Source organism: Bombina bombina, chromosome 6 (assembly GCF_027579735.1).
Source record: "Bombina bombina isolate aBomBom1 chromosome 6, aBomBom1.pri, whole genome shotgun sequence".
In the NCBI taxonomy this organism is placed as follows: domain Eukaryota; kingdom Metazoa; phylum Chordata; class Amphibia; order Anura; family Bombinatoridae; genus Bombina; species Bombina bombina.
In genome coordinates this window covers 324389607-324407925 of record NC_069504.1, presented here as the reverse complement: position 1 = coordinate 324407925, position 18319 = coordinate 324389607, and the positions used below count along the sequence as shown (strand labels likewise).

The 18319-nt window shown below is 35.1% G+C and overlaps 1 protein-coding gene across 1 annotated transcript in view; it reads left to right on the top strand.

The window, feature by feature from the left end:
- Window positions 1–18319, top strand: part of LOC128664413 (dynein axonemal heavy chain 3-like) — a 2586207-nt gene that overhangs the window by 1875686 nt on the left and 692202 nt on the right. Inside the window, exon 56 of the mRNA XM_053719244.1 lies at window positions 5168–5346. Coding sequence (XP_053575219.1) covers window positions 5168–5346 — 179 coding nt within the window. The remainder of the gene's footprint in view (window positions 1–5167; window positions 5347–18319) is intronic.

The window sequence follows — 18319 nt, the reverse complement described above, 5'->3', positions numbered from 1 at the left end:
TAAAATTATCATGATATTACCTTAATATGCTTAACCTTAACTGCTGTCTTTGGACTGTTGCATAGGAGAACCATATTTATAGATACATTGAGGATGGATTTGTTTTTTGGGTCTTACTGTGCTGAAACACTATAGATAGTTTCAGAAGTTTGTGGCATTTTATGAGGTAAAGATTCAGGCCAGATTACCAGTGGAGCGATAATTAACGCTCCCACTCAAGCGTTAACTGCGCTAGAAGTAAGCTTTTTGCGCTTGTCGGGTTGTGCTCATGTTATGATTTATGAGTAACCCAATTAGCACAAGAAGCCAAACTTACAATATCATGTGCACGTTTATTTATTCCCCCATGGATTTCAATAGAGAAGTAAAAGTGAAATAAATCCTAACACCCCACTCCCATGCAAACCTGATCGCATATTCTCATGTGCACTAACCCGACATGAAAATATGAATATTATACATTCTATGGCCTCTAGTTATCAAGCCGTCAACCTCAAATACGCTGGAATTCCGCAGCGTATTTGTGGCGAGGCTGATTCGCCTAAGTTATCAAGCCCTACACACCGGCAAAAGTAGAATTTTGTGACGTAAGCTACGATCCGCCGGACTCAGTCCGACACAGATCGATGCTTACGTCACTCCAGATGTTCCGAACGCAAGTTCGGCACAATCTGACTACTTTTGGTAGTTATCAAACTACTACCAGGTACGCTCGCCACTATTCCGGGCCAGCTTACCTGGATTTAAATCCGCCACCCTGGAGGCGGCGGCTCCCATAGGAATCAATGGGAGTCTGACCATATCGAAAGCTCATGTTCGCTGCTGCCCGATATCCCATTGATTTCTATGGGAAGTGTCTGCACCTAACACCCTAACATGTACCCTGAGTCTAAACACCCCTAATCTGCCCCCCCTACCCTGCCGCAACTAAATAAATTTATTACCCCCTAAACCGCCGCTCCCAGAGCCCACCGCAACTATAATAAATATGTTAACCCCTAAACTGCCACTCCCGGACCCCGCCGCCACCTACATAATACCTATTAACCCCTATCCTACCCCCCCATACCGCCGCCACCTATAATAAATGTATTAACCCCTACCCTGCCCCCCCTTTACTGCCGCCACCTATAATAAATTTATTAACCCCTATCCTGCCCCCCTACACCACCGCCACTATAATAAAATTATTAACCCCTAAACCTAAGTCTAACACTAACCCTAACACCCCCTAACTTAAATATTAATTAAATAAATCTAAATAATAGTACTCTTATTAACTAAATTAATCCTATTTAAAACTAAAAACGTACCTATAAAATAAACCCTAATATAGCTACAATATAACTAATAATTACATTGTAGCTATTTTAGGATTTATTTTTAATTTACAGGCAACTTTGTATTTATTTTAACTAGGTACTTTAGCTATTAAATAGTTATTAACTATTTAATAGCTACCTAGTTAAAAGAAATACAAAATTACCTGTAAAATAAATCCTAACCTAAGTTACAATTACACCTAACACTACACTATCAATAAATTAATTAAATTAACTACAATTACCTACAATTAAATACAATTAAATAAACTAAATTACAAAAAACAAACAAACACTAAATTACAGAAAATAAAAAAATATTACAAGAATTTTAAACTAATTACACCTAATCTAAGCCCCCTAATAAAAAAATAATAATAATAAAAAAAAAATAAAAGCCCCTACCCTATTCTACATTAAAAAGTAATCAGCTCTTTTACTAGCTCTTTTGCCTGAAAAAAAAATACAACCCCCCCAACATTAAAACCCACCACCCACATACCCCTACTCTAACCCACCCAAACTCCCCTTAAAATAACCTAACACTACCCCCCTGAAGATCTCCCTACCTTGAGTCGTCTTCACCCAGCCGGGCCGAAGTCTTCATCCGATGGGGCAGAAGAGGACATCCAGACCGGCAGAAGTCTTCATCCTATCCGGGCAGAAGAGGACATCCGGACCGGCAGACATCTTCATCCAAGCGGCATCTTCTATCTTCATCCATCCGACGAGGAGTGGCTCTATCTTCAAGACCACCGGCGCGGAACATCCTTCTTCACCGACAACTACCCGACGAATGAAGGTTACTTTAAGTGACGTCATCCAAGATGGCGTCCCTCAATTCCGATTGGCTGAAAGGATTCTATCAGCCAATAGGAATTAAGGTAGGAAAAATCTGATTGGCTGATGCAATCAGACAATCAGATTGAAGTTCAATCTGATTGGCTGATCCAATGAGCCAATCGGATTGAACTTCAATCTGATAGGCTGATAGCATCAGCCAATCAGATTTTTCCTACCTTAATTCCGATTGGCTGATAGAATCCTATCAGCCAATCGGAATTCGAGGGACGCCATCTTGGATGACGTCACTTAAAGGAACCTTCATTCGTCGGGTAGTCGTCGGTGAAGAAGGATGTTCCGCGCCGGAGGTCTTGAAGATGGAGCCGCTCCTCATCGGATGGATGAAGATAGAAGATGCCGCTTGGATGAAGATGTCTGCCGGTCCGGATGTCCTCTTCTGCCCGGATAGGATGAAGACTTCTGCTTGTCTGGATATCCTCTTCTGCCCCATCGGATGATGACTTCGGCCTGGCTGGGTAAAGATGACTCAAGGTAGGGAGATCTTCAGGGGGTAGTGTTAGGTTTGTTTAAGGGGGGTTTGGGTGGGTTAGAGTAGGGGTATGTGGGTGGTGGGTTTTAATGTTGGCGGGGTTGTATTTTTTTTTACAGGCAAAAGAGCTGATTACTTTGGGGCATGCCCCGCAAAAGCCCTTTTAAGGGCTGGTAAAAGAGTTGATTACTTTGTAATGTAGAATAGGGTAGGGACTTTTTTTTATTATTATTATTATTTTATTAGGGGGCTTAGATTAGGTGTAATTAGTTTAAAATTCTTGTAATATTTTTTTATTTTCTGTAATTTAGTGTTTGTTTTTTTTTGTAATTTAGTTTAGTTTATTTAATTGTATTTAATTAATAGGTATTGGTAGCTAATTTATTTAATTAATTTAATGATAGTGTAGTGTTAGGTGTAATTGTAACTTAGGTTAGGATTTATTTTACTGGTAATTTTGTATTTCTTTTAGCAAGGTAGTTATTAAATAGTTAATAACTATTTAATAGCTATTGTACCTAGTTAAAATAAATACAAAGTTACCTGTAAAATAAATATAAATCCTAAAATAGCTACAATGTAATTATTAATTACATTGTAGCTATATTAGGGTTTATTTTATAGGTAAGTATTTAGTTTTAAATAGGAATAATTCATTTAATAAGAGTAATATTATTTAGATTTATTTAATTAATATTTAAGTTAGGGGGTGTTAGGGTTAGTGCTAGACTTAGGTTTAGGGGTTAACAATTTTATTATAGGTTGCGGCGGTATAGGGAGGGCAGGATAGGGGTTAATTAGTTTAATATAGATTGCGGCGGTATAGGGGGGCAGGATAGGGGTTAATAAATTTATTATAGGTGGCGACGGTGTAGGGGGGCAGATTAGGGGTTAATAAGTTTAATATAGGTGGCAGCGGGGTCCGCGAGCGGCGGTTTAGGGGTTAAACAATTTATTTAGTTGCGACGGGGTCCTGGATCCGCAGGATAGGGGTTAATAACTTTATTATAGGTGGCGGCAGTATAGGGGGGCAGGATAGGGGTTAATAGGTATTATGTAGGTGGCAGATGGGTCCGGGAGCGGCGGTTTAGGGGTTAATACATTTATTATAGTTGCGGCGGGGTCTAGGAGCGGCGGTTTAGGGGTTAATAACTTTATTTAGTTGTGGGAGGCTCCGGGGGCGCCGTTATAGGGGGTAGAACAGTATAGTATAGTGTGAGTGCTTAGTGACAGCTTATCAATAAAGCTGTAAAAAAGCCGAAGAGCAGCAAGATCGGATGAGTGATAACTATTACAGTCCGCTGCTCATCGCCCCGTACTTGGTGCACGGCTTTTTGACAGCTTTTTTGATAACTTTGGCGAACGTATTCAGGTCTGCGGCGGCGATGTGAGGCGAACTTAGGCGAGCGTATTGGGCCGGCGAATGCAAGAAAATTACGGAGCTTGATAACTAGAGGCCTATATGTTCTTCACATAGAAGAATATGTTCTATTTATTCAATGTCAAATATGCATTTTGTGAATTGCGTTTCTCAATTTAGATATTAATGCAGTCCGGTTAGCGCACATGAAAACTTAGTATTCTTTTTAAGGCGTGTTATTGAAATATAACATATCAAATATTTTTAAAAACTCAATAAAAAATTTTAGAAAATGAATAAACATACTTAAAAATATTCTTAAGAATCCATAGATAATATCTATATATTTTTCCACTTTTTGAGCTCCATTAAAGTCCATGGGGGAGTACAAAAAAATTATCATGATATTGTAACTTCGGCTATTTGCGTGTGAGTGAAAATGTTTTTACTTTAAACCTGTAATATGTGCGGTATCCATCATGCGCAAAAATCCAAGGTTGAGCGTACTTAGCGTGTGAGTGATAATTCCTCATGATACGATACCGTATAACTTTATTTTTTAATTTAATTACGATTTTCTAAAACCCCGCTTCAACCACCCCCATTAAAACAAACTATTTTTTCGTGATTTGATGTTATACAATTGTCGCTCTAGCCATACCGCACTAACACCCCAAAAAAAAAAAGGCATTGCTGAAGACATAGAGCGCTAACGGGTCTTCTCTCTATATCACTATGATACAGTTCAGAAAGCAAAATGGGGGCAGAGTAAAAATAAGTAAAATATTATCATTTAAAGTGGTTGTGTTGAAAATTTTAAACAACAATTTTAAACAAAGCGGTTTGCATTTAGATAACATATATTTACTACTGAGGATTGTGCATAATTTACCATCACTTTACTTCTCAAAAACAAGTATTTACATATTTTGTTCCATGATTTAACTGACAGTCTATGTTATTAACTTGAAAATAAAATAACACAGAAAATAATCTATCCATAACATTACCAAGAAAAACTCCTACTAACACACTAATAATGTGGCAGGAAAAAAAAAAACCTTGTTTTTCTTTCAGGATTAGAATGATATTTTCTTTTAATATTTGTTTACATATTTATTTCATGTCTTTATTTTTTGGCTCATCAGATAGCAATCATGCAACAAGAATTGACAGAACTAAAGCCTATGCTGATTGAACGGAGCAGAGAGACAGAGGAATTGGTAAACATCATTGCAAATGAGACATTGGAAGTAGAAGCAGTTAAAAGTTTAGTTGAAGCAGATGAGGCTGCATCTAACAAGGCGGCTCAGGAAGCCAAAGCTATTAAGGTATGTTGACATAACATATGCAGGCTTCACAGGGGACAGAATTGTAAATTAGATTTAATATTGATCAGGCAATACACAATCAGGAAAATTGGACACACACGTCTTTGCAAAAATGTGATCCTGGATATGGTGTTAAAATTAGAACAGAATATCAGATAGACAGAAGCCTGCTGCTGACACGGTAGGGCCTATAGATCAAAAGCAAAGCAAACCGCTGCATGTTTACTCATTATGGTCCCTGTCAGACTATCGGATTTATCATTTTATAGCCCAAGCATATTAAGTTCCTCTTGAAGAGAAGGATTCAAATTTACTGAATAAGAATGCCCTGAAACATTATGCTGGATTATTTATGTTTGCATTTTAACAATATAAATTCAACGTGTGAATGTAAATTTATATGGATTGCTCAGTTATTTAGCAATGTCAATGAGATGTAAATAGCTGTCTACAACCCAGGATTTAAATTAGGGAAATATTCTAAATACATGTTAAAGGGACATTGCACTAAAATATTTCTATCATCCATATGAAAGAATGGCATTTAATATGTATATTTTTTTCTGACAACTTTATTAATTGTGTACTTCCTATTAACGCTCATCGTTTATAGGAAATGCCTACCTTACAATCACCATTAGTAGAAATACACAACTCATACTGCTGTATTAATTTAAATTTAAACAGCTTTTTAGTCACATATGGGGCCAGATTACGAGTGGAGCGCTAACAGTTACGTGTAAACGATAAGGGGTTTATCGATTGAGTGCAATTGTGATTTACACTAGAATGATTACTGAATCCTCAGAGCTCTGGTTAACTGTTTCGCAAAACAAAAAAAGTATCACAAAGCACATCAAACATACATTACAGTTACACTCATAATAACACCATCTAATAAAAAAAAATAAAAAAAAAATATTGCACAAAAAAGTTTTAAAGGGACACTGAACCCAAATTTTTTCTTTCGTGATTCAGATAGAGCAGGCAATTTTAAGCAACTTTCTAATTTACTCCTATTATCAATTTTTCTTCGTTCTTTTGCTATCTTTATTTGAAAAAGAATGCATCTAAGCTAAGGAGCCAGCAAATTTTTGGTTCAGGACCATGGACAGCACTTTTTTTATTGGTGCTGTCCAATCAGCAAGGACAACCCAGGTTGTTCACCAAAAATGGGCCGGCATCTAAACTTAAATTCTTGCTTTTCAAATAAACCTACCAAGAGAATGAAGAAAATGTGATAATAGGAGTAAATTAGAAAGTTGCTTAAAATGTCATGCTCTATCTGAATCACGAAAGAAAAAATTTGGGTTCAGTGTCCCTTTAAGTGCTCAATGATATGAAGTCTCAGGTGTTAGAAAAAAAAAAGTCTTCAAAGGGCTTTAAAATAGACATACATACACATGCATGTCTAAAGATGTATATGTATGTATGTATATGTATATATATATATATATATATATATATATATATATATATGTTTATTTATGTGTACATATGTATTTATGTATATGTGTTTACAGACATTTATACACATAGAAACATATAAATACATATGTTCATATATATAGACATACAGTGCTCTCCACTAATATTGGCACCATTTGTAAATATCAGAAAATAAGGCTGTGAAAAATTGTCTTTATTATTTAAACTTTTGATCTTTTGTTCAAAAAATACACAAACATATTCTGCTTTCATGAATATCAAACTATTGCAAACACAACACAATTTTATCCAGAAAAAAAAAAATCTCTGTAAAATATATGTGTGGCACAATTATTGGCACCACTAAGTATTCATATGAGAAAAATATATTTGAAGTAGATTTCCATTGAAATTTTACATTTTTTAGTACACCTGGGTGACTAGGAACAGGAAATTGTTTAACTATGACTTCCTGTTTCACAGGGGTATAAATATAAGGTGACACATAGGCCAAATTCCCTTAATCATTCATCGCAATGGGTAAGAGCAAGAAATTCAGCTGGGATGTGCATCAAAAGGTTGTTGAGCTTCACCGAATGGGAAATGGCTTTAAGAAAATAGCAAAGCATTTAAAATGCCCATTTTCACCATCACAACAATTTTTAAGAAGTTAGTCAACTCGAAAGGTTATGAATCAACCTAGTGGCCAAAATATCTCCAAGGATCACAGCTGGAGAATTGCAGAAGTTATTTGTGTCTTGCAGTCTTAAACAAAAGATCAAAAGGCTAAACAGTAAAGGCACTTTCTCAAAGCCTTAATTTTTCATATTTGCAAAGGGTGCCAATATTAATTAACTTTATATATAAGTGCATTGGAGCATATTTATGTAATATTCATTTTTAATGTTTTTAACAATGTTCTGCACAAAGCAGAATATGTTCTACGTATTTATAAATAGTTATTCCTATATATATATCTGTATAGATCTATACCTATATATAATCATGTTATATAGATGCAGTAGGAGGTCTCAGGTGTAAGAAAAAAAAAAGGCAGGTAAAGGGCTTTAACATTGAGACACGTACATATACATGCGTATATGTATGTGTATTTATATTGGGGGATTAGTAAACTAAAACCAGAATGGAGAGGAGGGGGTTTTGAAACTAATATATTGATGAAAGAAGATGAATTTATTTACAAAATGCACAGACTGCATCCGAAAGAGATGAACACAGAACTGAATATTACCCCATTTTTATAATAGTACATATCCCTTTAAATGAGCTTTGTGTATATGTAATGTTTTGGTGAATTATATATGTAAATGAAAGCATATATTGATGAATATTATCATGTAAATGAAAAATGAATTAGTAATATATGATGGTTTTTAGTCTACCTTAAAGTATACATCCTTAAATTCACTTGATGATCATCAATTTGGAGATGGGATGAACTAACCAATAACAAAACAAGAGGGGATTTAAATATGGACCATCAGAAGTAAGGAGTATCTTGATAAAGTCCATTGCGGGTGAAATGCATCGATAAGAAACTCCTTATCTAAAAGATGTACATGTAAACGGATATTGCATGTATTTTTTTTTTATAAATACATTTTTATTGAGGTTGTCAAAAACAATAACAGCAAAAACTTAAAGAACATCACTGTACAAACATGATTTTACAATAATATCCAATGCAATGTAAGTAGAGCTACCACATATGTACAAGAGAGAAAAAATCAAAGCAATAGTAGATGGATATTGCATGTATTAATCTACACTTCATCACCAATAATCTCTATAAAGTCTTCTGTGAGGACACGCTGACGTTTATAGCAAGCTGGGGAAGACATGGAGATCATGTCAGTGTGCCATAAATCTATCTGGATAAAAACATATAAGAAGTGGAGGCACATTAGTCAAAGGTGATATGATATAATGGTTAAACAGTTATAACCCCAGGAGAACTCATATATCTTCACACTACATGCCAAATAGTGTATATGATTTGGTGACACTGAACAGATAAGGATTCTAAACGTGCGCTCATATGGAAGTACTATATACAAGTCCAACATACGGCTATTATCCTGTGATGTATAGAGTTAACATTGGATAAACGGGACTGTTGGAGACGGAGATGTTTAAACAGACTACTGCCAGATATGCCCTTAAGTGAGGTCATAGTAACGAGATTGCTGCATGTAGGAGGCAACCTGATAGTGGTAAAACCACTCACTAGAAGATCCTTGCAATAATTATCACTTATCTGGCTATATCAGATACTGTTTATTGTAACGTGCTTTGGGTGGAAGTGAATATATTTGAATAGGTGAAGATCAATACTACCAATTGGTTTTATTAAACTGAGTGATTTATTTTATTTTTTATGCCAGCTATCTGTATAGGTATGTGTACCTTGTGTTCTTAAGTTATTATATATGCTATATATGCTTTTTATACTTATTAAAGTTTTTATTGTTTATCTATTGTATGATTGTGGTAGGTAGTGCAATTATTATTTTTTTCTATATAGATTCCCTACTAGACACCCTGCTTGAAGTGCCATCCTCTTTACTTTTAATTTCTGAGCGGCCTTCCATAAAAATCAATGAAGCTATCTGAAAAGAACATTCTTGCATGTGAAAAGGGAATGTGACAGGGAGCAGCAGGAACTGATAGCAGTATTTTTTTAGACTCACATACAAATCATATTGCACTGTTTTCAGCATACTTTCCTTGCATTTGCTTCTAGTTTCATATACATTTTTTTCCATCAATGAAATCAGTGTATTATGTATTATGAAACATAGTTGACTGCTTACATTCGGAGAGGAAAAACAATGAGACATACAATAACAAGCTTAGATAATACAATGAAACCTGTGACTTCAGACAAATAGAAAACCCTTGTTCAGTTCACTCACCAAGGCTGTGAGACCTATTTTACATTTGAAAAATAAAATAACTAGTGATGTCGCGAATAGTTCGCCGGCGAATAGTTCCCGGCGAACATAGCATGTTCGCGTTCGCCTCAGCGGGTGAACATATGCAATGTTCGATTCGCCCCCTATTCATCATAATTGAGTAAACTTTGACCCTGTACCTCACAGTCAGAATACACATTCCAGCCAATCAGCAGCAGACCCTCCCTCCCAGACCCTCCCACCTCCTGGACAGCATCCATTTTAGATTCATTTGGAAGCTGCATTCTTAGTGAGAGGAGGGACAGTGTAGCTGCTGCTGATTTAATAGGGAAATTGATAGCTAGGCTAGTGTATTCAGTGTCCACTACAGTCCTGAAGGACTCATCTGATCTCTGCTGTAAGGACAGCCCCCCTTAAAAAGCCCTTTTTAGGGCTAGAACATCAGTCTGCTTTTTTTTTTTTCCTGTGTAATCTAATTGCAGTTGCCTGCCTGCCAGCGTGTGTGTCAGGCTCACAGCGTATACTGTGCCCACTTGCCTAGTGCCACCACTCATATCTGGTGTAACAGTAGTGTACATTTAAAAAAAACAACACTTTTTTGACTGTGAAATATTAGCATACAGCTGCCAGTACCCAAGATGGCCGCCAATAAGGCTGATGGGGAGGGTTAGAGAGCTGTTTTGGGGGGATCAGGGAGGTTGGGGGCTAAGGTGGGATGCTACACCACAGCATATGTAAATATGCTATAAAAAATTAAAAAAAATTAAAAACCTTTTATTTTAGTACTGGCAGACTTTCTGCCAGTACTTAAGATGGCGGGGACAATTGTGCGGTGGGGGAGGGAAGGGAGCTGTTTGGGAGGGATCAGGGGTCTGATGTGTCAGGTGGGAGGCTGATCTCTACACTAAAGCTAAAATTAAACCTGCAAGCTCCCTACAAACTACCTAATTAACCCCTTCACTGCTAGCCATAATACACGTGTGATGCGCAGCAGCATTTAGCGGCCTTCTAATTACCAGAAAGCAATGCCAAAGTCATACATGTCTGCTATTTCTGAACAAAGGGGATCCCAGAGAAGCATTTACAACCATTTGTGCCATAATTGCACAAGATGTTTGTAAATAATTTCAGTGAGAAACCTAAAATTGCGAAAAAATGTAAGTTTTTTTTAAATTTGATCACATTTGGCGGTGAAATGGGCCTAGATCAATACTTTGGGTTGTCTACTACACTACACTTAAGCTAAAATTAACTCTACATGCTCCCTAATTAACCCATTCACTGCTGGGCATAAAACACTTGTGGTGCGCAGTGGCATTTAGCAGCCTTCTAATTACCAAAAAGCAACACCAAAGCCATATAAGTGCTATTTCTGAACAAAGGGGATCCCAGAGAAGCATTTACAACCATTTATGCCATAATTGCATAAGTTGTTTGTAAATAATTTCTGTGAGATAACTAAAGTTTGTTAAAAAGTGAACAATTTTTTTTTTATTTGATCGCATTTGGCGGTGAAATGGTGGCATGAAATATACCAAAATGGGCCTAGATCAATACTTTGGCTTGTCTACTACACTACACTTAAGCTAAAATTAACTCTACAAGCCGCCTACATGCTCCCTAATTAACCCCTTCACTGATGGGCATAAAACATGTGTGGTGCGCAGTGGCATTTAGCAGCCTTCTAATTACCAAAAAGCAACGCCAAAGCCATATATGTCTGCTATAATGGCATGTCTGGCACACAGTGTTGGGGCAAGGGTCCATCTGACCACTGATACCTGGTCTGCAAAGCATGGTCAGGTCATGTATATCACCTACACTGCGCACTGTGAAGCGGGCGTAACCCTTACACTACCTGATCGATACATCATACCTGATGTTTTAAAGCACGTTAGTCCAAACAATTTAGGAATTTTAGGTGATTTATGCCCTTTATGGATTAAAACCAGACTCTGCATCAACTATGTAATTTTCCATGGGAGTTTTGCCATGGATCCCCCTCCGGCATGCCACAGTCCAGGTGTTAGTGCCCTTGAAACAACTTTTCCATCACTATTGTGGCCAGAAAGAGTCCCTGTGGGTTTTAAAATTCGCCTGCCTATTGAAGTCTATGGCAGTTCGCCCGGTTCGCCCGTTCGCGAACTTTTGTGGAAGTTTGCGTTCGCCCGTTCGCGAACCCAATTTTTTAGGTTCGCGACATCACTAAAAATAACCTTTACATTTTATACGCTTTTAACTTTGTATTTTGAAACTATGTTGTATGCTACATATGATTTTCACCTTGAATATGAAATATCAATTTTTTTCTGTGTACTGAAATCAGAATTTTACTGTATAAAGTAAATGTGCATTTTGCTGAATCTTTTTTTAATACAAAGTTCAATGCATGCTTTTAGTATGATTTTTTAATACCATTTTTAATGTTGCACTTTCAAAATGCTTTTTTTTATTTAGTACTATACTTTAAAGTGTAAGGGCCTGATGTATTAACGGCCATGTGGATAAAGTTCTTAACTTGAGAACCTGTCCGCAAGGCTTCGTAATGAGTGACAGCATACTCTGTATGTCCACAGAACATATTTACCATTACACACTCCCTTGAGTTTGTAATGCCACCCCCTTCTCTTGTGCAAGAGAAGGTTTTGTTTTTTTTACACATTTTAGTCTGGGGACATATACTCATACACCACACAACTTCTATTGCAGTTTTAAGGTACTTTTTGTTACATTTAACCCCTTAAAGACCAACAGGGTATGGTGCTGGCCATTTAGCCCTTAAGGACCAGCAACGTACCTTTGGCTATTAGCACCCCTCTCTTTTGCCTCTTGGGGCACACATTCTATTTCTGCACTGCCTCACTCCTGTGATCAGTGTGTATCTCATGCTATTGCTGGAAACCTGCATGTGAGGCTAGCTAGCAGCAGTACATTACAACCATAAGCTGAGTACTACATTTGCACATGTATGTGTTTTTCTATAGATGTAACCTTTTTTGGGACCAGGATCCCCATATCTTACTGCTTACTTGATTGATATAGTTATAGTATGGCATCTGGTGTAATCTAGTTACATCTCCTTGTGCTGCATAACATCTTGTCACCATAAAGAAAAAACAAAAAACAATATTAAGGGACTTCCAGGACATCAATTCCTTGGCCCAGTCAGTGAGGTTCAAGACCTATACGGTCAGTCCATCTCAAGCTCAAGCTTGACCATTTTTAATTTTCAGAATTTGTTTTTGAGTGATTATCTCTATGTATTGGTATTGCAATACCTCCAGATTTCTACTTGCCCTGGTTCTGTAACCAGTGGAATCTCAAACTTAGCAGAATGCTACCATGTAAGACTTATATCTGTAATAAATTTGGATTCCTATCTGGTCCCCCACCAGAGATAATTGTTAGTTCTTTTATTAATAGAATATCACTATAAATATTATCTCAGTGGTGTTCTCCAGTTATTTTATATTTATCCTAGGTTACACTATTATTTTTTATATTTCAGCAGTAACCTCCAAACGAAGTGGGTATATTTACACAACAATAATTCTAACTAAAATGTAACATTTAATCATTAGCTCTGATCAGTTACCTTTATATACACATTGAATAAATTTATGTAGAAAATAGATTATGAATCACATATATATATGTCTAAACTGTTACAATTTTCTATACAAAGCAAACCATAAAATATATTTCTCTAAATTAACCTTAACTCCAAATGAATTGCCTATTAACGTATCAAAAATGAGAATACTAGAACAATCTATAATTAGTCAGCAACTCTATATTACTGCCACTATATGGGTCACTATGTAACAATGCTTAATTAATAACAACAAGAAAAAATGTATACTATTAATACAACAGCCAATTTATATGCAATTTCTAAGAGATTTCACAATCAATAAGTCTGGCTTATAAATATAGTATACAGAGTCTTTTCCAACAATAAAATTATTTAGCACCAATATAATTATTTCTAAACTACACAGGACTATGGAACCCCTACCTGTACTTATAATTTACACTTACAAATGACATCTACAATTTAGTTATAGAATACCTTTGTTAAAATCTATTCAAATATAAAATAACCATAAACATCACCAGCAAACCAGTATGAGAATTCAGCTTTTCCAGATAAATTATTTCATTGTCGTATAAGAGAGGATGCACAAGTCCGGAAGTAAATGTTAGGCCCAATTTTGTCTTACAAAACTGTGTATTTCCAAGGCAGCAGTTTAAGTCAGTAAGTCTAGTTAAGCAGGATCCACCAGCATTGACCAGCATTATTTTCTTTTCTATTATTATTTCTTTATTTCTTTTCTATTATTTTCTTTTATTTTTTTTTTCTACTTTATGTGCAGGAGTTTTTATTTCTGTGATAAAACCCACCTCTTTTCTAATCATTGGTGAAATTTTGGTTATGCCCTTAATCGCAGCTTGTCCCTCATTTGCCCTTGGGAATGCATATGGGAGTCCAACCCCCATGGTTGAACATTTAGTAAATATTACAGGAACATATTCTCTTATATGTTTTCATTAAATATACTTATATTTTCCAGTATCAATAAACAATACGTTCAATCTATACGGGACTATTTAATACTACTGAAGATGCACAATCCAAGACCACACATGGCATACTGATCAATTCTATAGTAATTAATTATATAGACATATTTATTTGATTCTCATTCCATTTTAACAGAAATATAATCCCACATTTAAAACATCTCTATATATAATACGTTCCTGTAATAGAATTATGTAGCACTTTAATCATGACATATATATATATATATATATATATATATATATATATATATATATTGTATATATATATATATATATATATATATAGGAGCATTATCATTAATGACTATATATATTCCATTTTATTATGGCACATGTCTCAACAATGTTTAAAATATGGACCCCTATCTATGACATATTAATAGGATAACTTATTGCATCTGTATTCATTCATATTTGGAATCTCAAGGGTATATCAAATGCAATGAAATAAAAGATGAAGTGTTATTATTCTTAGGTTTTGGAACACATTTTAAATTTACCAATGCAACTAATTATTCAATACAGCAGACATTTATTCAATATAGTATAATTTTCAGATCAATACATATATATTTATATATATATATATATATAGATGTTTTCAATATGATCTGAGTATTTTAAATTATTTTTAAGTTTAGGCACAATTAATTTGAGTTTTAGTCTCCCATATTCTGGCATCTAAACTAGCACTTTTCCCAGACATATATGTGTATACCTTCAAAGGAAAGGAAAGTATATCACACGGATGCTAATTACTACATCCCCTGAGATTCATCTAGCTTCAAAGGTCAGTTTAGATTGAATGTCTGCTGTCTTTACAGGGGGGTCTTTGGTGAACTAAACCTTCTAGACAGGAAGAACATATATAGTCACACAAACCTGAGAGTTCCATGTGCTAAAATTACTTTGAAGTGGCCCATCAGTTTTATCTATACAAATGTCTGCTCCTTTGTTCTCTGGTTTATTTCTGAGTTTAGCTTCCAAATCTTCACAAATGGATTTGCATTTAGCAATGCTCAGGGCATTTCATAAATATTGAAATACAACACATATTATCTGTTGATTGATATATATATATATATATATATATATATATATATATATATATATATATATATATAATATTACTCATGAATACCCTGACATAATCAACCTGAAGTGAGGGGAAATGTTAAAAATTGTAATTTTCTTGTCCCCTTAAAAGAAATGAGAACCCTCAAACCTTAAATGTTCTGTGTGGGCACTAATTTTACCTAGGTATGCCCTAAATAAATTTAGGACTGAGACCCGAACCCTTCCCATTATAAATGGACCCTAAAAGTGAAACTGTCAGTGATTTTCATCAGTGCATTAGGACTTAAGTTCTAAGTATGAGGATCAAAAATGTGCAAACATTTTATATTGTGATATATTAACATGCACATTGTAATATATAGCTCATTTTTTGTTCCAAGGAGCTAGGACAATCCTGAGCTGAGATATTGAGGTTTCTGTAAACATCTGTATAACCAGAATTTGCACAAAGACATAAAGATGGCTGCCGTGGTTAAACCAAGTAAAATAAAAATAAAAATTGTGTGGTTTTACAATACCAACTCATAGATGTAATCATTTAAAAAATAGGAAAATTAAAAATGGTCAAGCAACTTATGTTGGACCACTTGAGATAGATTGACCCTATATTCACATATTTCAACCTTCAATCTGTGGAACACCTGGGATTTCATTTACCTCCAAAGAAGGATCATGTTCTTATTCTTAATAAGCTTTTTTCAACAGTAGAAAAGTCTTCAATTTCAATGACTTTAGAAAAAAATGGGATCCACGTCCAAAACAATACATTACAATGGTGGGTTTGAACTTTTTATACTGGCCAGTGAATTTACTGACAATAATATTAACCTAAAACCAAATTAAACCTTCCTGATAAAAAACTATTTTTTATTATGCCATGCAAAAGAATACTATACAAAGGGTGGATGATGTATTATGTTGAGAAAATAAAAGTAAAATGTTTTCTTTATTTAGATCAAATGGTGGCTGCTAAAAAATACTATTGCTTTAGTGTAAATGTGTATTCTAAGTCATAATTATACTCTTCCATATTGTTTATGTTAGCCTTTTTTTAATATCTTCAAAGCATATTTAATTTATTTCAACACTATCGTTTTCTCTCTTTAAAATTTTTTAAATGTAAGTAAAAAAATAGTAATCAAGCAATTAAAATAGCCTAAAATAATGTGTAAACTTCAAGGATAGTAAGTAAGGTATTATCTTGGGGTCTGCAGTAGGTACCTGTGGTGCTAAATATTTAATAAAGCTGAAGCAAGATATCTTCCACCATCATTAGCCTTGTTTTATCCTGGCTACTTGGTACAATTGTGCCTTAAAGCTACTAGTCAGCATGAAGTACAATAAAACAACAGATGCATGCTCAAAGTGAGTGTTAATCGTTTAAACAATAAATTTTGGGCATGCAGAACATTTCCTCTCCAGGCAAATATTGAAAACTTCAAGCTGGAGACAGTAGTTTAGAACAGTAAAGAAAGTAATCATAAATGAATAAGCTGATGTTAAGCGATGACAAAAAAAAATTGTTTACATGTCATAAATGTTTATGAAGTGATGTACGTTCTTAATTTTGCTTAATGAATTTTTCTAGCCGTTTCCTTGTTCATCACATTAACCAGCCAGCCAGAATGCAATACAATAGTAGATGTCAAAATATTTTACCCAAGTAATAAAATCCTGCCATACAAAGCAACATTTCCATTTGAGATGAGAAAACAACAACATAAATATTGAGAATTTTGACATTAATTGACAAAGATGTCTGCTTTTTTAAGCATCATCAAAAGTGTGAAGCATTCATGCTGGTACAGAAAATGTATACCACATTAAATCTTATTTTACTGTCATATATAATGACCTTCAAATAATGTTCAAATTATATAATTCATTGATAAGTGTCTGCTGATTCTGTTTATAATTCACTCACTTGCAATTTTGAACACTTAAAAAATGGCAGCAATATTTTTAACACGTTGTTTAACTATTTTCTTTTTAAATATCAGGTAAAGGTGAAGAATCTGTTGTAGACAGTGTGAACATTTTATGTAGTCCATGATCAGTGCACCATTGTTATACACATTTTTATAAAAAAAAAATTATTGATATTTTGTAAATGGGTAATACAAACATAGAGCAATATGGTCCCCATTTATATAGCTGCTTAAATAGATTTGGGGAAACATTTCTTTGCAAGTTCTCTGAGCTCATGAACATCAGACAGCCTGTACTCTGGAATGACTGGCCCAGCTCTGCTCGCTTGCAATTGGTTGCAGACAGGCAGGGGGTGCGGGTTGTATGCTCGATTACGTGTGCAGTCCTAAAGTTTAATGAGAACCTTTTCCGCACGGATCTTTATAATTGGGACCCTATTTCTGTACCGAAATTAAATATGTAGACATACATTTTTGATCATTATAACAAAAGAAAAACATACATCCGAAATAAAAAAATAACAGTGCATCAGTGTTGAATCATCTAGCAGTACCTAGGCAGTGTTTCTACTGCAATAAGTTCACAACTTTAAAAAAAAAATTGAATATAACAGTTGGTTTCCAAGTAAAAGTCCATATGCTAGGTACCCAGATAAGGGTCTCTCCAAAAGCTCTTAGGGACTACTAATAATTGTGGAAACCCAATTGAAAATGTTATTGAATAAATTCAGCACTTGAAGAGATAATGAGGGATAGGCAGTTAAGAGGTTTGCAGTCCTAACAGAAAGGTAAAAGCCGAAGAAAGAAAAGGAGAAGGACAGCAGACACCCCTTATTTTCCCTGCATCTGTTGGCTGCAATAACCAGTGCATGGATATTCTCAGATGTCATATGAAAGAATCCATCTCAGATTAGGTTATGGGGGTGTTATGTGACTAATGCCAACTCCAATAAAACTGAAATTCCCTTCAAGCAACATCATTTCCGAAACGTTGTCAATGCACATTTGCTCCTGCAT